Consider the following 21,060-nt stretch of genomic DNA (forward strand, 5'->3'; position numbering starts at 1 on the left):
ACGTTTTAAAAAACTAGTAACAAAGACGACAAAAACAACATCACTATTAAAAAGAGCACATGGATGGACAGTCCTAAGCGACTACAAATCATTAAAGATTCAAGCGTATATGGATCAAGGATTCACACAGAAGATCAAAGAGAAATTTTTAAAACTGCGACTCGGTATACTACCAATTCTCCCCCACCTGGCCCCATGGAAACGGACTCAGGAAGATAAAACTTGCCGTCTCTGCAACACAGGACTTGAAGACCTAGTCCACATAGTATGTATCTGCCCAAACTTAATGGACAAAAGGAGATCCCTATTACGCGTAATATGGAATCAGAAGGGCATTAGAACCTGTAGGCATGCAGTCAAACTATGCTTTAACCCGCAGGAGACTCAATTAAACTGCAGATTTACAAAATATTTCGACGCAGTGGCGGAGAGAATCAAGCAGAAACAAAACGAGAAAACTGAGTAAAAGCCAAATAGCGCCCCCGAACTTATCTTATGGGCTCACGAACAATAAAAAAAAAAAAATGCAAACCATTAATATGAATCCCACAATTTTAATTTCTGATAATTAAATTGTTTTTATCTTTGATATGTATCTCTTTTAAAAGCTGTGTATCTGAAATTGTAAGTTTTAATTAACTGTGCAATAAACTATTATTATTATTATGTGCAGGAAGAAGCATCTTCCTGCACAAAATAAACCCTGAGAGGCGTTTTCCTCTTTCTATGTGTGCTGCATAATGCAGCACATATGGGAAGAAGAATGAAGTTATTTCTCCTCATTATGTCTTACCTTGGGAGGGACTTGCCCAAGGTTTACATGGTTTTGTAAATCAAAGCAAGTGTCAAAATCCATGGGTATTACGTGGGAATACACACCGCAACGCCCATGGAACGCCTCCCGAGTGTAGAGTAAGGCACCGCAGCGATTTGCACTGCCTCTCCCTACTCCATATCTATGAGGCCATTCAAAGCCATGCAAAGTGGCTTTGCGTGTCCTCATAGATATGATTTTATAGTTTGCGTTTCCAGAGCATCACAAAAAAAATGACGATCCAGTGGCGCAATGGGCTCAAAAATATGCCCCTTATTTTGGGTTTCTGCATATTCCCATCCGGGAGAAGAGATTATCTAGCGAAAGAGAACATAAGATGGTGGTACTAGCACAGACCAATACTAGCCTTTAAACAAGCAGGATGAAAAGATGAGAAGTTCAACATTGTCCGTGAAATGCAATGTAGGCAGGATTGCTGCAAAATAGAAGGTAGTTTCCTAGATAGAAATGTGTTTTTATAGTGTAACATAGTGGCAGTTATAAACTCGCCAATAACAGGTATGGAGATACAAGGTGATATTTAGCTATGAGTTCCTCCTCTGCCATTCTCCTTTCATCATTAGTGACCAAATAAGGTTGGGCCACGTATTTTTGAACACTGGAATACCACAACTACTACATCAAACATTGAGCATGTAATGGCCTGGGACAATTCTAGATGTATATGCGGGGCATGGCAATTAGGGCCGGACTGGCCGCAGTGGGCATTTCGGCGTTTCCTGAGAGGCTGGAAGGGTGGGGCCCGGTTTTGCATCTTTGGAGGTGTTTTTTTTTTTACTGGAGGCTGGTTTTACAGTTGTACTGCAGTATCAGCCTCCTGTAACAAAAGCGGAAGTGCTTCACACTTGCACCCCCCTCACTCCCAGGGGGCTGATCTGCTGAAATTGCCAGGGCTGCATTGGGATCCCTGTCTGGCCCTGATGGCAATGCCTCAGCCAGGCCAGGAAGCAAAAGATTTGCACTCTTGAATGTGACAGGAAGGGGCATGAACTGTTGCAATACCTCTCCTTGGACTGTATGAGGTTATTTGTTTGCTGGCATTCAGGATGGACACAGCCTCTGCGTTCCTGTCTGGCAGCAGCTACATACCTGCCAACTTGAAGAACAATCTCACTGTGTGAAGAGGGGTTGGGGCTTTGAAGGGGGTGGTGCCTCGTGCACTTTTGAACCCCACCCTGCTTCCCAGCCCCCTCCTCCCAAAACAAAGCTTGCTGAGGCTGGTACCGATGTCCTATGGTGTTTTCTCACCACTTAATGGACGACGGCAGTTCAAGGCCTCAGAAAACGAGCTGGAAAACTAATTTTTACAGTGGTTTTCAGCTTGTTTTCCCTACCGCCGTGCGATATCGGCTCCTTACCGGGAGACTGTGTGCTGGGAGCCGATATCGTGTATCCCACGGTGGCGTCGTGTGAGTTGGCGGGTATGCTGCTATAGTGCTCTGCCTGCTCCTCTATCTTCTATGACTGCTGTTTTCTGATATTTGATCGCAGGTTTTTGAAGTGAATTTGTGGCCTCAATGAGATGAGTGTAGTGCAATGGGAAGTGGGCAGAGGAGCTCAGGATACACATTTGACAGTTGAAATTGTAGCTGTGGTTTAAGTTATCTTCTTTGCATCCAAGGTAAAAGGAGAAGGTCCCTCAACGAAGATGCTCTAAAAATAAATTATCTGGATGAGCCGGGAGTCATCGAAAGCAGCTTTAGTCGGAAGAAGCGTGCATTGTCATCAGTACTCGAGGATGAATTCATAGACAACATAAAAACTGGTGAGACCTGATCTACCCTTCCTACCCACTAAATGGACTTGGTTTTCCCAGGTTCCAACGCTGTTCACACCTCTTTTCCTCAGCACTCCACTGTCCTGGATGCTCTGATATTCCCATTCCTGCTCCTCTCTCCCCTCGTAAGATCCTTCTATTGCTGCTTTCACTCATTCTCTTCTCATCTCATGATTTTCTGCTGTCCATTCATTCCCTGCTTTGGTCTCTTTCACCTCGACAGGTCCTGCTCTCCCTTCTATCCTCCTCAGTTCTCTTCCCTCTCTGGCACTTCCTGCTGTCTTGTGGTTTTCCTCTTCTAGGTTTGTTTTAATGCACACGACACCCACCAGTGTTAAAGTAAAGGTGAACTTGCACAACCACAACAATGCATAAGATGTACATGGCAAATCACACAGGAAGTCTGACTCACAAGAAGATAGATCACAGAAACTTGACAATTCTCATGGAATGTCTGCCACATAGGTAGGTATTTCAAAGAAACATGAGCAATCACATGGCCAGCCTGACTCTTATGAGAATGATGAAAAGAGGATGAAAAATCAGACCTGAAGTCTGACTCCCAAAAACGGGAATGAAAGGAAGAAGTGTGGCTCCCATGAAGATGGATGAAAAGAAGATGGCAACCACACAGTACGTGTGACTCACATGAAAATGGATGAAAAGTAGATGACAAATCACACGGGAAGTGTGACTCACGTGAAGATGGATGAAAATAAGATGGCAAATTACATAGGAACTGTGAGTCACGTGAAGGTGAATGAAAAGAAGACAGCAAACCACACAGGAAGTGTGACTCATGTGAAGGTGGAAGAAAAGATGACAAATCACACTACAAGTGGGACTCACATGAAGATGGATGAAAAGTAGATGGCCAATCACACAAGACGTGTGGATCACATGAAGATGACAAACCGTATGGAAAGGCTGGCACATATAATGCTTGATCAAAGAAAGATGACAAGTCACATAAGCAGTGTGGTTTATATAAGGATGGATAAAAAGAAGATGATAAAATTTGATGGGAAGTTTAGCTGCCATAAATATAGACCAGATGTACTTGACAAAACACACCAGAACGATGGCTCACTTGAGGATAGGTCTGTGCAACATGACAAATTACACATGATGTGTTACTCAGATGAAGATAAATTAGGGGAACATGAAAGCTCACATTTAAGTGTTGAATCTCATAAGGATGGACCAAAAGAACATTACAACACACATGGAAAGAATTGCTTTCATGAAGATTAGTCGAGAGAACATGACTAATCACATGGGAAGGTTGGCCCACATGAAGATGGATCAGGAGAACAGGTCAAATCACCTGGGAAGGCAGGTCCACGAAAAGGTGGAGCAGAGAAATGTATTTGCTTTGTCAGGGCTTCCTGTCCTCCTCTCTGCCCAGTTTACTTCTATCTGGTTTAATGGATCAAGCTCTGTGTGTCTCCTTCCTGCACGTACTTGCCCCCTCTCACTCATCAACTGTTCACACCCTTTAAATACCTTTCCGCCCCAAGTAATTTTGCCTCCTGCAATTCCCAGTTTGCCTTTCATCTCCAACAAACCAAACTACTCCCCTGATTTTACCCCAGGGATTCACCAACCAACTTTATTTTTCAGGTAAAGGCTCTGTTGGAATCAAAGGGGTGTTTAATGTTAACAGTAAAGGCAGCAATGTCATCACTGGTGCAAATCAAGTCATAAAGACTGTAAAGAAGATAGAAATGGTACAGAGTCATGTAGCTGATTCCAACGGAAATGAGGAAAAGCGGATCCAAGAAGGTGAGAAAGTGGCTTATTGGGCTTGTATGGCCATTTTTTCTCAGCCTTGCACCATCGACACACATTTCTTGCTCACACTATATCCTTCCACTACCATTCCATCCCAGCACCTCTGCAGAGGGATTACAGCGGGACACTACCACCCCAGAGTGTTGGATGGTCACCACCATTCATGAGCCTGTTTTATCAGTGACGTGGTTTTACCTATTTCCTATTATTGGTATCTCTGGGCAGTTGCACAGCAAAAGTGAGGAATCTATAGTTGCTGGCTACATGCTGCACGCGGGCCTTATCATTTCACGTCACATAACTACCTGCAGCATGCTACAATAATGCAGAGAGCTTAAGTTTAGCAGGTGGAATAGCATCTTAATGCTTTTTGTCTTCCAGAGTTGGTGAAAGCGGCAGCACAGCGGAATATGAATGTTGAGATAAATATAGACAAGCATGGTCAGAGCAGTGGTAAAGAGAAACTTGACATGTCACACATAAAACTGAACTCACATAAAGATGGATCGGATGAAGACAAATCACCTAGGAAGGATGGGTCAAAAGAAGATTCAGAAGAACACGGCAAAGAACACAAAAAGCCTGGCTCACATGAAGACGAGTCAGAAGAACACGTCAAAGAACACAAGAAACCTGGCTCACATGAAGAAGAGTCAGAAGAACACGTCAAAGAACACAAGAAACCTGGCTCACATGAAGAAGAGTCAGAAGAACACGTCAAAGAACACAAGAAACCTGGCTCACATGAAGAAGAGTCAGAAGAACACGTCAAAGAACACAAGAAACCTGGCTCACATGAAGAAGAGTCAGAAGAACACGTAAAAAAACACAAGAAACCTGGCTCACATGAAGAAGAGTCAGAAGAACACATCAAAGAACACAAAAATCCTGGCTCACATGAAGACGAGTCAGAAGAACACGTCAAAGAACACAAAAATCCTGGCTCACATGAAGACGAGTCAGAAGAACACGTCAAAGAACACAAAAAGCCTGGCTCACATGAAGACGAGTCAGAAGAACACATCAAAGAACACAAAAAACATGGCTCACATGAAGACGAGTCAGAAGAACACATCAAAGAACACAAAAAACATGGCTCACATGAAGACGAGTCAGAAGAGCACATCAAAGAACACAAAAAACATGGCTCACATGAAGACGAGTCAGAAGAACACATCAAAGAACACAAAAAACATGGCTCACATGAAGACGAGTCAGAAGAACACATCAAAGAACACAAAAAACATGGCTCACATGAAGACGAGTCAGAAGAACACATCAAAGAACACAAAAAACATGGCTCACATGAAGATGAATCAGAAGAACATAACAAGTCCGACTCAGATAAAGGTAAGAGATCTCATAGGAAGTATAGCTAACATCAAGGGGCCCACAAACAGGAGAATGAGGAAACAGGCTAAAGAAGCCAGCAACTTGCAGACGTTCCACCCCTGTGAATGACCTGTGTCCGAAGAAACATTGGCAGAGTCAGAAGAAAGTGTGCAGGTCACTGCACTGCTCATTACGCATGCATGTCAGTTGCAGACTGGCTCTCGGACCTGGAGTCTGAGTCTCAGTTGTCAGTCATTGTCAGCTGGCGGTGGTGCAGCCGGGTTCGTGCTCTCTACCACACTAAGAATTCGGCAGGCAGCAGCTCACCTGGAGTAGGTCCACCAACAGCCTGCCTCTACCTGCCATGGAACCTGGTCTTTACCATCCTGTGCACCCAGGAGCGGCTCACCCAGAGTGAGGTCCCCAGCATCCTCCTGCACAAGTCACAAGCACGGGTCCAGCAGCATGTGTGCTGCACCTGGAGTCCTCCCCTGCAGCCTGGATCTATGTCTCAGCTCCCACAGAGGGACAGAGAGACCTGCTTTTCAGCGCGCCCACATTGCACCAGATCAGCACCCTGTACTACTGCACCCTCATCATGCCAACCAGAGCAAAAGAGTCCTGCAGCTCTCCCAGCGGAGGGCGGTGTCTGCCTGGGTACCTCACGCCAGCTTTCACGTGCACAACACCTAGCCCTGCCAACCCCTTGCAGCCATCGCCATGATGTCCATGACAGCAAGCAGGCCTCCAGCATGCACCCAATGCCTGTGCTGCTGAGCTCAAATACATCACCTGCACTGCTGCTCCGAGGCCATCCGCAAGTCCTACCTCCAAGCCCCTCAAGTGATCTGCTGAGATCAGAAACGTTTGTGTGTGAATGAAACCCCAGTATCATCCAGGGAGAGGGGGAGACTGCACTGCTGTGACCCTGGAGAGGGAGACACTGGCTGGTGTAACTTCAGGGATGAGGTGCCTGCAAAAAGTATCAGACCCATCCACATTCCCTGCTCATATGGGACTTAGGACGTCCCTGTGTCACCTATGTTTATGATTAATCTGGCGTGTCTTTCTTTGCCCCCAACAGTGTCCGCACTGTATTATTTTCTTGGCAACCTAGACTTGTCTGTATAAAGGTAGAGACTTGAGTGTAGAAAAAGATGCAGTGTCATACAGTTGGGCTGTGTGTTGTGGCAGGCTGAGCACAGATACAAGAGACAGAGCAGTTGAAGTCGACACACAAGACTACAAGGTAGAACAATGGGACACGCTTACGGTGCAGGATGTGGATTCTGCAGACAGGTAAGTGAACATGTTCAGCATTTTAAGAATAATTTTTTACCACTTTGCTCTCCTTTAGGTGAAAACACATCTGAAATTGAAGGTGGCTGCTTATTCAACCGCGTTTCCATGGCAGACGGAGAGTCTACCAAGTTGAAATGTCTAGAGTGGTAAGTGGATTCTCGGTAATTTTCATGGTTATGCAGATCCATCACTTTCATATGTCATTTGACATCATCACAGTAACTCCTTCCAGAGACCCCTGCATCCCTGAATCTCCATCTGTATGAAAGTGAGGTCTCACCATGCCATAGTTACACTGCTATAAAGAAGAGGATCTTTATGTCGAAACACATGGCATGACGGACGCCCTAAAGACCAGGGCCACGTGGATGAATTGTGAAAACTTGCAGTAGGTTTCTTAAGACTATGTGGACTTGTAATGTGATCATTCCATTACAGATAGTCTTTCAAAAACGAACTTTCTCCTCATCTCATCCATGATGTCTTTTATTTTATTTGCCCACCCTTTTCTCTCTTTTGTTCAATTTATAAAATAAAATGTGTCGCTGGGAGTTCGTCTTTCCATCTTTCATTTTGGCTCGATCTTCCAATAACCACATCTCTCATCCAGAAACTGGCCTTTCACAGATCACAACCTACAGGAAAGGGGTTTTCATACCTGCCTCCTGTGCATCTCTCTTTGTAGGGCCCAATTTATGTGGCCCATCGCCTGAACTCTACTTCTGTGCTGCCTCATTATCCATATTGTTTCATTTGTCCTCTTCTGCTTTCGCTGCCTGTTCCACTCCCCCCACCCCCGCCCTCCATTTTAATCTATAGAGAGGAGTTAATTTTTGTGGACTATTTGTACTGAACATGTTTCTGTCTCCCATGCATCCATCATCTCTTCACAAACCTACAGCTTGGTACTTGACCTGTTTCAGAGAGAGCATCTTCTCCTCTCACTCTCCTCCACCCAGATGTATGACGTTACAACGCATACTTTTACAACGCATGCACTTACAACACAATTTTTACAACGCAACATCTACTACAACGCATTCCATTACATCGCATGACACTACAACGCATTTTTAAAAACTACCTTTACAACGCATTCCATTACATCGCATACTACCTTTACAACGCATACCATTACAGCGCATAATATTACATTGCATTTAAGGTAAGTATTGGATAGTTTAGGGGTAAAAATTACTATTCTTACTCCAGGGGGTGCAACAGTAGGGTAAGTGTTGGATAGTATAGGGGTAAAAATTACTATTCTTACTCCAGGGGGTGCAACAGTAGGGTAAGTGTTGGATAGTATAGGGGTAAAAATTACTATTCTAACTCCAGGGGGTGCAACAGTAAGGTAAGTGTTGGATAGTATAGGGGTAAAAATTACTATTCTTACTCCAGGGGGTGCAACAGTAGGGTAAGTGTTGGATAGTATAGGGGTAAAAATTACTATTCTAACTCCAGGGGGTGCAACAGTAGGGTAAGTGTTGGATAGTATAGGGGTAAAAATTACTATTCTAACTCCAGGGGGTGCAACAGTAGGGTAAGTGTTGGATAGTATAGGGGTAAAAATTACTATTCTAACTCCAGGGGGTGCAACAGTAGGGTAAGTGTTGGATAGTATAGGGGTAAAAATTACTTTTCTAACTCCAGGGGGTGCAACAGTAGGGTAAGTGTTGGATAGTATAGGGGTAAAAATTACTTTTCTAACTCCAGGGGGTGCAACAGTAGGGTAAGTGTTGGATAGTGTAGTGTAATATTATGCGTTGTAATGGTATGCGTTGTAAAGGTAGTATGCGATGTAATGGAATGCGTTGCAAAGGTAGTTTTTAAAAATGCGTTGTAGTGTCATGCGATGTAATGGAATGCGTTGTAGTGGATGTTGCGTTGTAAAAATTGCGTTGTAAGTGTAGTGCGTTGTAAAAGTTGCGTTGTAAAGGTTGTTCCCCCCTCCACCCATTTAGGTGATGGGGCGTGAGGGAAAGGCTGGGTATGGAAGGGTGTGTAGCTATCATGTTCACATAGAGCTTGAGGGCCCTTCTTTTCGCTGCTTTGTTACCTCGCGAGGGATCTGTGTTCTATGCAGCTGATGCCCTGCTTTGTTTTGTCCCCTCTCATTTCCAGCACCTGCAAGAGTGGGACAGTGAGCTGTGTGAGGGACTTCAACTGCTCTGGTGAGTGCTGCTCCGTGGCTTTGTTTTTCTAAAAATGAAGCCTCGCCCCCAAAAGCCACCCGGAAGAGCCATTCTCTAGTGATGGTCTGATGCAATGGGGATTATTGAGTGTTTTGTTATGACTCAAGGAACAGTGCGATAGGCTTGTGTTGGACTGGGCCTGGACTCATGATGAAGCGTGGCACTGTCATCAGACCGTTTTGTGACATACTTGTGTCTGCATGCCAACGTCTATGGGAACATGTGATGCACTTGTGTTGCATTTGTTGTGGCTTTTGCGGAACTTCAGGACATGATATAGATTTAGAATAATGCCAACACTGGAAAGTCAGAAAACGCTATGAATCACTTTGTGTTCAGGTTAAGGTGTCTGTCCACAGGAAGGCTTTTCAGCATTTGTCTAAAAGCCAGGTCAGCCAGCAAGTTTAGCACAATATTTGTGGCAAGTGAACCGGACATGATCTTGGACCAGAGGTGAGTGGCTGCTTAGAGAACGTGTACAAGGCCGGCATGTCTGAGTATTAACCCAAGCATAAATCTGACCATGGAGGGATTACCAGGATTCACTGTTTATCATCCCCTACCACCTAACTATCCCACATCTTTCTGACCTTGGACCTGCCTGTGATCTAAAAGCGTGGGCTATGGTTTAGCATGGTTTTTCATATCAATTTTTTTTAAAGTGTCAACTCTTACAACCAGATGCAGGCGTAGTGCAAAAAGAATACCATCCATTGATTCTCCCTCTACCCCCCCTTCTGTACTCTTCCCTCTGGCCCTCTCTCTGACCTTCAGTCCTCTGTCTTTGAGCCTTCCTGGTCGTTTTCTGACACCTTTGTCTTCCAACACTAGGTATCTGCTCGGTGAGCGGCTACCAGATGATCCGCACCTTTGATGGAAGCCTATTCGACAGTCCTGGAATCTGCAGCTACATGCTGGTCAAGACTAGCGACTTTGCCATATTCCTGCACAACAACCAATGCAAGGAGGTTGGTACCGATGTGCAAAGAAGGGAAGGATGGGAAAGGGAAACAGGGATGAACCAGAGGAGGGTAAACGAATGGTTGAACAAAGACATGAAAAGGAAAAGTGAAGGATATAAGAATATCCAAAGAGGAAAGAGGGAAGGGGTGGAAAGAGAAAATAAGACTGAAATTTAGAATGGTGTTTGGTGGGACTAGGGAGTTTCTCATTGGTTCACATGACTATATATGTTGACATTCTGACGGCTGTCTCCGTTTAAAATGACGTAAATCTCTTTAGTCCAAACACAACAGAGCAGGACTCTACGACCCAGTTAAAGATGGATCCACTGTAGAGGTCCATATGGGCAGGGGAGCAGTCTCATCTGAATAGATAAGCTTCAGGGATATGTTTTCCACTGGCAACCATCCCAGGTTCTAAATGTTCTTCTCTTGTTCCAGAACGAGGAAGCAGTCTGCATTCGAGCAGTAGAAGTCCACATTGCTCCTCAAATGAAAGTGACGCTCCAGTCTGATGGCCGCGTAGAGACGGACAACATGGTTCTCGATCTTCCAATCCACACCAGTGGTAAGCTATGGCACCACAAAGAACTATTCAGCGTACAGTGAACACAACTCTCTTTCGCCCTGCCTGCTGCACTGCAAGCTCGCAAAAGGGTGGAAAATCGCGAGTGTATTTCCATTTCCAACCAGCAGCATGGGAGCCAATTCATCAATGTAGTTAGAAGTGAGCTAATAGAAACTACTGGTGGATTACAAATGTTTAAACATGCATTGACAAAGCCAACAGGTCTGGGTTTAATGCAGTATTGCGTGCAGCCTAAGCACATTTGAGTGAGAGACACAAGAGGAAGCCAACAGGAGTGGGCAGTAAGGCCTATAGGTGTAAAGTAATAATTAATGCAGTTAGTATAAGCACTGAAGTGGAGGTAAAGGAATACACCCTCCAGTCATTAGCTTTAGGTGAGAGATGAATACTCCACTGGGTTGAGTAAAGACGTGATTGGCAAAGTCTCAAGACAATGCCCGAAAGAGGCTTGTCGAAGAAAGTTAATGGTTGGAAAAGGTGAACTTAAAGCTCGTGCTATCATTCTATTAACATTTCAGCAATAGGTCTATATTGTTAAAATAGGTCAATTTGACAGGTCTGTTGTCAAAACCTGTACCTAAAAATAATGTCTAATTATCTTATAAAAGTCTAGATGTGACCTCACTGCTCAACTGCAACAAAACAATCCCTTCTCCACTGTAATATTTTGCTACAGTTGGGCGCTGATACCAGAATACCTCCTCTCAGAATCAGAAGACTCTTAAAGGCAAGAAAAGGAGCAGATTACAAAAGCCTGTTACATAAATAAAGCTATGACTAGATTTTCAGCTCTCTTTTGAATATTTCTTTCCCTGAAATCCCAGGACCTGATTTAGAGTTTGGAGGACGGATTAATGCCTGTCAGGGCTACTGAGTACTTTACGCCATTGCCCTGATGGACACCCCATCCACAAATTTTAGAGATGCTTGTAAGTCCCACGGACATCTCTCTATCCTCATGGGAAACACTGTCATGGCAGTTCCTGTCAATGTATTAAAAGTTTGACAGATGGTACCGTCAGCTGACTGTCAAACTTCTCAAACCTTTTTTGTTTTTCAAAAGCAAACTTCCAAAGTGGGAGCTTGTTTGTGGTTAACAAAAAACTAACGACCCCACACCTCCTCGGTGATTTGTAAAAGGATGTGCAGGTCATTATTGTTTTTTTCCTGTCCTGCTCAACCAGATTTTTCCTGACAGGGACAGACACTGTAATGTCCTTCTTCAAAATGCTCCTATTATGTGAGCAGGCGGAAGAAGTATTCTGTCTGCTGAGCCAATGGGGGCTCCATCGCCAGAATTCTTATGGTCCAATGGTTTGGCAGGCAGAGTACTCTGTCACATCATAAAGATATTGTAAGTTACCTCTTCATTTGATTACCTTATAAAGGAACTCTACTATCTGCCTCATTGCACAGTCCTCTCTTGGTACGTATGTTATGGTACTTTATCTGCTATGTAATTAAGCCGGAAAGTAGAGCTTTGAATACACCGAGACACCTGACCATACATCCCCTTTCATTTGCACAACAACGTCCAACCCAGTGTGCACAGTAATCGCTGAAAAGTTTTTCTTTCTAATTCCATTAAGGCTGTTTTATGATACAGGGATGTTTTTTTACGACAGTACACATTGGGAGGAGGCTGTAGCTTCAAGACGGAACCGTGAACATGTCCCTCTAAATCGCAGTTCGTCCATGCCTGAACACCTGAAGAAGGCAAAAACATGCAATCATGCCCACCCCTAGTACGGTATTATATCCTGCTTTCAAGATAGATTATAGTTTGTTTGCCTTTTGGATAAAACAGACTGCATCCTGGGAGCGACTAGCCAACAAACCCAAGCCAGGAAAGAAGATGCAGCAGCAGGACCTGCTCGATGTCCATTGTATAGTTAGGTGCAGAGTAGATGTTGTTTCCCAAAAATGAAGTCTAACCTAGTGTCCACGAATGGTCGCTTCAGTCATCATGCTTGATCTTGGAAAAAACACCTCAGCGTGCTGGGCAGATATGTCATTTGTGTGCTTCTTACTGCAGAGGTTTACACCCATTCCCTGTCCTTGAATAACTGTCCTCCCTCTGCCCGAGTTGCGTTTTAATTCCGGCACTTTCTCTTTGTAGAATTCATCACCATTAGGAAAAGCTCCTCTGAATTCATGGAGGTTGTGAGCACTTTGGGTTTTCATCTCCATTACGACTTCAAAGGCCACCGGGTGTACGTCATCATGGAAGAATCCAAGAAGGACGCCACCAAGGGGTTGTGTGGGACCTTCAACGACAACCGCAATGATGATTATATGTGAGTAACCGTACAGCCCCCCTTCTTTGTCAAGCAACCACTTGATAGTTAACAAGATTGTAAATCCAACTGTTGGTTCCACCTGTCTGAACGTAGAGATGCACAGTGTACATAGACCTGCTACTGTCCTTCCCAGGCACTGCATCCTGGTCCATGCAGCAGAAGGCAGTCCATGCTCACAGTGTGTTTGCTTTGCTTGGGTCGTGAAGTGTAGTCCTTGTTTTACGCCTTGTGAACCAGTGTTTTGTCCTTGTGGACTCATCAGAAAAACAAAAGCTCTGTTGATGCAAATGATGCAAACCATGCCAGTGTCAGTCACAGAGATGGTGGTCCCTGCAGAGGGCCCTTACCTTTGCCAGTGTTAGAGCAGTCGTGGTCAGCAGGGAACAGCCTTAGTCAGTGCAAGAGCAGTCACAGTCAGCAGGGAGAAGTCTTAATGTAAAGCAGTCTCGGTCAGCACCGAGGGGTTTGGTGTGAGAGCAGTCTCGGTCAGCACCGAGGGGTTTGGTGTGAGAGCAGTCTCGGTCAGCACCGGGGGGTTTGGTGTGAGAGCTGTCCCGGTCAGCACTGAGGGGTTTGGTGTGAGAGCAGTCTCGGTCAGCACCGAGGGGTTTGGTGTGAGAGCAGTCTCGGTCAGCACCGAGGGGTTTGGTGTGAGAGCAGTCTCGGTCAGCACCGAGGGGTTTGGTGTGAGAGCAGTCTTGGTTAGCACCGAGGGGTTTGGTGTGAGAGCAGTCTCGGTCAGCACAGAGGGGTTTGGTGTGAGAGCAGTCTCGGTCAGCCCCGGGGGGTTTGGTGTGAGAGCAGTCTCGGTCAGCACCGAGGGGTTTGGTGTGAGAGCAGTCTTGGTTAGCACCGAGGGGTTTGGTGTGAGAGCAGTCTCGGTCAGCACAGAGGGGTTTGGTGTGAGAGCAGTCTCGGTCAGCCCCGGGGGGTTTGGTGTGAGAGCAGTCTCGGTCAGCACCGAGGGGTTTGGTGTGAGAGCAGTCTTGGTTAGCACCGAGGGGTTTGGTGTGAGAGCAGTCTCGGTCAGCACAGAGGGGTTTGGTGTGAGAGCAGTCTCGGTCAGCCCCGGGGGGTTTGGTGTGAGAGCAGTCTCGGTCAGCACGGAGGGGTTTGGTGTGAGAGCAGTCCCGGTCAGCACCGAGGGGTTTGGTGTGAGAGCAGTCTTGGTTAGCACCGAGGGGTTTGGTGTGAGAGCAGTCTCGGTCAGCACAGAGGGGTTTGGTGTGAGAGCAGTCTCGGTCAGCCCCGGGGGGTTTGGTGTGAGAGCAGTCTCGGTCAGCACAGAAGGGTTTGGTGTGAGAGCAATCCCGGTCAGCACCGAGGGGTTTGGTGTGGGAGCAGTCTCGGTCAGCACCGAGGGGTTTGGTGTGAGAGCAGTCCCGGTCAGCACTGGGGGTTTGGTGTGAGAGCAGTCCCGGTCAGCCCCGAGGGGTTTGGTGTGGGAGCAGTCTCGGTCAGCACCGGGGGGGTTGGTGTGAGAGCAGTCCCAGTCAGCACTGGGGGGTTTGGTGTGAGAGCAGTCCCGGTCAGCACCGAGGGGTTTGTTGTGAAAGCAGTCTCGGTCAGCACCGGGTGGTTTGGTGTGAGAGCAGTCTCGGTCAGCACCGGGGGGGTTTGGTATGAGAGCAGTCTCGGTCAGCACCGGGGGGTTTGGTGTGAGAGCAGTCTTGGTAAGCACAGAGGTGTTTGGTGTGAGAGCAGTCTCGGTCAGCACCGAGGGGTTTGGTGTGAGAGCAGTCTCGGTCAGCACTGAGGGGTTTGGTGTGAGAGCAGTCTCCGTCAGCACCAAGGGGTTTTGGTGTGAGAGCAGTCTCAGTCAGCACCGAGGGGTTTTGGTGTGAGAGCAGTCTCGGTCAGCACCGAGGGGTTTGGTGTGTGAGCAGTCTCGGTCAGCACCGAGGGGTTTGGTGTGAGAGCAGTCTCAGACAGCACCGAGGGGTTTTGTGTGAGAGCAGTCTCGGTCAGCACCGAGGGGTTTGGTGTGAGAGCAGTCTCGGTCAGCACCGGTGGGTTTGGTGTGAGAGTAGTCTCGGTCAGCAGCGAGGGTTTTGGTGTGAGAGCAGTCTTGGTCAGCACCGAGGGGCTGGGTGTGTGACCAGTCTCGGTCAGCACCGAGGGGTTTGGTGTGAGAGTAGTCTCGGTCAGCACCAAGGGGTTTGGTGTGAGAGCAGTCTCGGTCAGCACCGGTGGGTTTGTTGTGAGAGCAGTCCCGGTCAGCACCGAAGGGTTGGGTGTGAGAGCAGTCCCGGTCAGCACCGGGGGGTTTGGTGTGAGAGCAGTCTCGGTCAGCACCGAGGGGTTTGATGTGAGAGCAGTCTCGGTCAGTGCCGAGGGGTTTGATGTGAGAGCAGTCTCGGTCAGCACCGAGGGGTTTGGTGTGAGAGCAGTCTCGGTCAGCACCGGGGGGTTTGGTGTGAGAACAGTCTCGGTCAGCACCTAGGGGTTTGGTGTGAGAGCAGTCTCGGTCAGCACCGAGGGGTTTGATGTGAGAGCAGTCTCGGTCAGCACTGAGGGGTTTGGTGTGGGAGCAGTCTCGGTCAGCACCGGGTGGTTTGGTGTGGGATCAGTCTCGGTCAGCACCGAGGGGTTTGGTGTGAGAGCAGTCTCGGTCAGCACCGAGGGGTTTGGTGTGAGCGCAGTCTCGGTCTGCACCGAGGCGTTTGGTGTGAGAGCAGTCTCGGTCAGCACCGGGGGGTTTGGTGTGGGAGCAGTCTCAGTCAGCACCGAGGGGTTTGGTGTGAGCGCAGTCTCGGTCAGCACTGAGGGGTTTGGTGCGAGATCACTCTTAGTCAGCACCGAGGGGTTTGGTGTGAGAGCAGTCTCGGTCAGCACCGGGGGGTTTGGTGTGAGCGCAGTCTCTGTCAGCACCGAGGGGTTTGGTGTGAGATCAGTCTCAGTCAGCACCGAGGGGTTTGGTGTGAGAGCAGTCTCGGTCAGCACCAGGGGGTTTGGTGTGAGCGCAGTCTCTGTCAGCACCGAGGGGTTTGGTGTGAGAGCAGTCTCGGTCAGCACCGAGGGGTTTGGTGTGGGAGCAGTCTTGGTCAGCACCGAGGGGTTTGGTGTGAGCGCAGTCTCGGTCAGCACCGAGGGGTTTGGTGTGAGAGCAGTCTCGGTCAGCACCGAGGGGTTTGTTGTGAGAGCAGTCTCGGTCAGCACTGGGGGGTTTGGTGTGAGCGCAGTCTCTGTCAGCACCGAGGGGTTGGTGTGAGAGCAGTCTCGGTCAGCACCGGGGGGTTTGGTATGAGAGCAGTCTCGGTCAGCACCGGGGGGTTTGGTGTGAGAGCAGTCTCGGTCAGCACCGGGGGGTTTGGTGTGAGAGCAGTCTCGGTCAGCACCGGGGGGTTTGGTGTGAGAGCTGTCCCGGTCAGCACCGAGGGGTTTGATGTGAGAGCAGTCTCGGTCAGCACCGAGGGGTTTGGTGTGGGAGCAGTCTCGGTCAGCACCGAGGGGTTTGTTGTGAGCGCAGTCTCGGTCAGCACCGAGGGGTTTGGTGTGAGAGCAGTCTCGGTCAGCACCGAGGGGTTTGGTGTGAGAGCAGTCTCGGTCAGCACCGGGGGGTTTGGTGTGAGCGCAGTCTCTGTCAGCACCAAGGGGTTTGGTGTGAGAGCAGTCTCGGTCAGCACCGGGGGGTTTGGTGTGAGAGCAGTCTCGGTCAGCACCGGGGGGTTTGGAGTGAGCGCAGTCTCGGTCAGCACCGGGGGGTTTGGTGTGAGAGCTGTCCCGGTCAGCACTGAGGGGTTTGGTGTGAGCGCAGTCTCGGTCAGCACCGAGGGGTTTGATGTGAGAGCAGTCTCGGTCAGCACCGAGGGGTTTGGTGTGAGAGCAGTCTCGGTCAGCACCGGGGGGTTTGGTGTGAGCGCAGTCTCTGTCAGCACCGAGGGGTTTGGTGTGAGAGCAGTCTCGGTCAGCACCGGGGGGTTTGGTGTGAGAGCAGTCTCGGTCAGGACCAGGGGGTTTGGTGTGAGCGCAGTCTCGGTCAGCACCGGGGGTTTGGTGTGAGAGCTGTCTCGGTCAGCACCGAGGGGTTTGGTGTGAGCGCAGTCTCGGTCAGCGCCGAGGGGTTTGGTGTGAGAGCAGTCTCGGTCAGCACCGAGGGGTTTGGTGTGAGAGCAGTCTCGGTCAGCACCAGGGGGTTTGGTGTGAGCGCAGTCTCTGTCAGCACCGAGGGGTTTGGTGTGAGAGCAGTCTCGGTCAGCACCGGGGGGTTTGGTGTGAGAGCAGTCTCGGTCAGCACCGGGGGGTTTGGTGTGAGCGCAGTCTCGGTCAGCACCGGGGGGTTTGGTGTGAGAGCTGTCCCGGTTAGCTGGGAGTAGGTTTAATGTAAGAACAACTCCAGTCATTAGACAGAGCTCTAAGTATTCGAGCATCCTCTGCAAACAGGGAGCTCCCTTAGTGCTGGAGTAGTCTCAGCGAGCAGGGTGACCCTTTAGTGTCGCTGCGGGCTAAGTCAGCAGGGAGCTATGCTAATGCCAGAGCAGTCTCAGGGAGCAATCAGAGGTCTGAATGTTAGATCGGTCTCTTAGAATGTATCAGTCTTAGTGGTGCAGCAGTCTTAGTGAGAATAGGGAAGACCGTGTTACAGCTGTCTCGTCATCAGGGAGGAGTCCTAGTGTGAGCTCAACCTCAGTCTTTAGGGAGCAGTCTGTGAGCAGTCTCAGAAGGCAGTGAGATGGATTATTCAGAGCAGTCTCAGGGAGCAGTCTTAGAGCAGTCTCAGTAGGCATGGAGATCGGTTATTTAGTGCACGAGCTGATCCAGGAAGCAGTGAGATTGCATATTCTGAGCTAGAGCAGTCTCAGACAGCAGGGAGCAGTCTTAATGTAAGGTCAGCCTCAATCTCCAGGGAACAGTCTCAGACAGCAGGGAACAGTCTTAATGTTAGAGCAGTCTCAGACAGTAGGGAGCAGTTTTAATGTTAGAGCAGTGTCAGTCAGCAGGAAGCAGTCTTAGTGTAAGGCCAGCCTCAATATACAGGGAGCAGTCTCAGACACCAGGGAGCAGTCTTAATGTTAGAGCAGTCTCAGACAGCAGGGATCAGTCTTAATGTTAGAGCAGTCTCAGAGAGCAGGAAGCAGTCTTATTGTTAGAGCAGCGTCAGTCAGCAGGAAGCAATCTTAGTGTAAGGCCAGACTCAATGTGCAGGGAGCAGTCTCAGACAGCAGGGAGCAGTCTTAATGTTAGAGCAGTGTCAGTCAGCAGGGAGCAGTCTCCTTAGTATAAGGCCAGCCGCAATATGCAGGGAGCAGTCTCAGACCGCAGGGAGCAGTCTTAATTTTAGAGCAGCCTCAGACAGCAGGAAGCAGTCTTAGTGTAAGGCCAGCCTCAAAATGCAGGGAGCAGTCTCAGACCGTAGGAAGCAGTCTTAATGTTAGAGCGGTCTCAGACAGCAGGGCGCAGTCTTAATGTTAGAGCAATCTCAGACAGCAGGAAGCAGTCTTAGTGTAAAGCCAGCCTCAAAATGCAGGGAGCAGTCTCAGACAGCAGGGAACAGTCTTAATGGTAGAGCAGTCTCAGATAGTAGGGAGCAGTCTTACTGTTAGAGCAGTGTCAGTCAGCAGGAAGCAGTCTTAGTGTAAGGCCAGCCTCAATATATAGGGAGCAGTCTCAGACAGCAGGGAGCAGTCTTAATGTTAGAGCAGTCTCAGACAGCAGGGATCAGTCTTAATGTTAGAGCAGTTTCACACAGTAGGAAGCAGTCTTAGTGTAAGGCCAGACTCAATGTGCAGGGAGCAGTCTCAGACCGCAGGGAGCAGTCTTAATGTTCGAGCAGTCTCAGAGAGCAGGAAGCAGTCTAATTGTTAGAGCAGTGTCAGTCAGCAGGAAGCAGTCTTAGTGTAAGGCCAGACTCAATGTGCAGGGAGCAGTCTCAGACAGCACGGAGCAGTCTTAATGTTAGAGCAGTGTAAGTCAGCAGGAAGCAGTCTTCTTAGTGTAAGGCCAGCCTCAATATGCAGGGAGCAGTCTCAGACCACAGGGAGCAGTCTTAATGTTAGAGCAGCCTCAGACAGCAGGAAGCAGTCTTAGTGTAAGGCCAGCCTCAAAATGCAGGGAGCAGTCTCAGACAGCAGGGAGCAGTCTTAATGTTAGAGCAGTGTCAGTCAGCAGGAAGCAGTCTTAGTGTAAGGCCAGCCTCAAAATGCAGTGTGCAGTCTCAGACCGCAGGAAGCAGTCTTAATGTTAGAGCAGTCTCAGACAGCAGGGCGCAGTCTTAATGTCAGAGCAATCTCAGACAGCAGGAAGCAGTCTTAGTGTAAGGCCAACCTCAAAATGCAGGGAGCAGTCTCGGACAGCAGGGTGCAGTCTTAATGTTACAGCAGACTTAGACAGCAGAAAGCAGTCTTAATGTAAGGCCAGCCTCAATATGCAGGGAGCAGTCTCAGACAGCGGGAGCAGTCTTAATGTTAGAGCAGTCTCAAACAGTAGGGAGCAGTCTTAATTTTAGAGCAGTCTCAGACAGCAGGAAGCAGTCTTAATGTTAGAGCAGTCTCACACAGTAGGGAGCAGTCTTAGTCTAAGGCTAGCCTCAATATGCAGGGAGCAGTCTCAGACAGCGGGAGCAGTCTTAATGTTAGAGCAGTCTCAGACAGCAGGGAGCAGTCTTAATGTTAGAGCAGCGTCAGTCAGCAGGAAGCAGTCTTAGTGTAAGCCCAGTCACAATCTGCAGGGAGCAGCCTCAGCAGCAGGGAGCAGTCTTAATGTTAGAGCAGTCTCATGCAGCAGGAAGCAGTCTTAATGTTAGAGCAGTCTCACACAGTAGGGAGCAGTCTTAATGTTAGAGCAGTGTCAGACAGCAGGAAGCAGTCTTAATGTTAGAGCAACCTCACACAGTAGGGAGCAGTCTTAGTGTAAGGCTAGCCTCAATATGCAGGGAGCTGTCTCAGACAGCAGGGAGCAGTCTTAATGTTAGACCAGTCTCCAACAGCAGGGAGCAGTCTTAATGTTAGAGCAGTCTCAGCCAGCAGGAAGAGGCCTTAATGCTAGAGCAGTTGCAGTCAGCAGGGGCAAGGGCACTGCTACTTGGTGCTAGCTCAGTCTCAGTCAGCACGTAGAAGCCTTCCTGTTAGAGCTGTCTGAGTCAGCAGGAAGCAGTCTTAGTGTTACTTGACTCATATGGGTAATTGGATGACAGTGGTCCTGCGCTAACTCTAAGCTACAAGGCCAGGAACCCAACTGACCGATACCTTTTCTAAATACCAATACATATGTGTAGGGAGCTTACTTACACATCACTATTTGAACAATCTCTGTCTATCGTTCCTCCAATTTAAAGTTTATTAGACAAAATACAAATCGATAGCAAATATCAGTTTTTCAGTCTAAAAACACTTTCTCATTTATAAGGCCATAACCAGATGGTTAGGGACTGCTTTAATACAGCATGTTCTGAACTCAAGATGAAAGTAGAAACATTGCCACTACGATATCCACATTGGGAAGCTCAAGTCCAGTTCAGCCTCAGCCGACACATATGTTTGAGGCATATGAGCTGCAGATTACACACTATGCATAGATCGCCATCTGGTGTTGGGCCCAGATGTTTGCACTTGTTTTTGTCCTGGAAAGTCTTTGGAAGTCACGAGATAGGTGACTCCTCCCTGGGATGCTAGTGCGCATGGGCATTGGCTCCATCCCCAGATTGTTTTTTCCGCCATCTGGCTCGGATGTGTTTCTCGCGCTCCAGTTCGGAACCGTTAACGATTCCATTTCGACGCGCAATCCTTCACCCTTTCTACGGTATTGTCTCGATCGCGAACCCTACTCGTCGCGCATCTCTCCAAGTCGAAGTCCTCGATTTCGGTCGTCGACGAAGGCCTTCGGGCCTACCTGGGCCTTAGCATCTGGGTCATGGAAAGGACGCCATTCAAAAAGTGTCCTCGATGTGGGTCGAATTTTCCCCACACCGATCTGCATGAGGTGTGTGACCTCTGCTTGTCACTGCAGCACGAGGCTAGAGACTATCCAGCTTGTGCC

General features: G+C 48.3%; 1 protein-coding gene across 1 annotated transcript in view; it reads left to right on the plus strand.

Annotated features, from left to right (window-relative positions):
- The window catches only part of LOC146809462 (uncharacterized), a 241,788-nt gene that overhangs the window by 32,359 nt on the left and 188,369 nt on the right, over window positions 1-21,060 (plus strand). Inside the window, exons 4-11 of the mRNA XM_085614868.1 lie at window positions 2,457-2,600; window positions 4,236-4,397; window positions 4,788-5,756; window positions 7,096-7,186; window positions 9,165-9,214; window positions 10,067-10,203; window positions 10,639-10,765; window positions 12,906-13,083. Coding sequence (XP_085470994.1) covers window positions 2,457-2,600; window positions 4,236-4,397; window positions 4,788-5,756; window positions 7,096-7,186; window positions 9,165-9,214; window positions 10,067-10,203; window positions 10,639-10,765; window positions 12,906-13,083 — 1,858 coding nt within the window. The remainder of the gene's footprint in view (window positions 1-2,456; window positions 2,601-4,235; window positions 4,398-4,787; window positions 5,757-7,095; window positions 7,187-9,164; window positions 9,215-10,066; window positions 10,204-10,638; window positions 10,766-12,905; window positions 13,084-21,060) is intronic.

This window comes from Triturus cristatus, chromosome 7 (assembly GCF_964204655.1).
Source record: "Triturus cristatus chromosome 7, aTriCri1.1, whole genome shotgun sequence".
Lineage (NCBI taxonomy): Eukaryota > Metazoa > Chordata > Amphibia > Caudata > Salamandridae > Triturus > Triturus cristatus.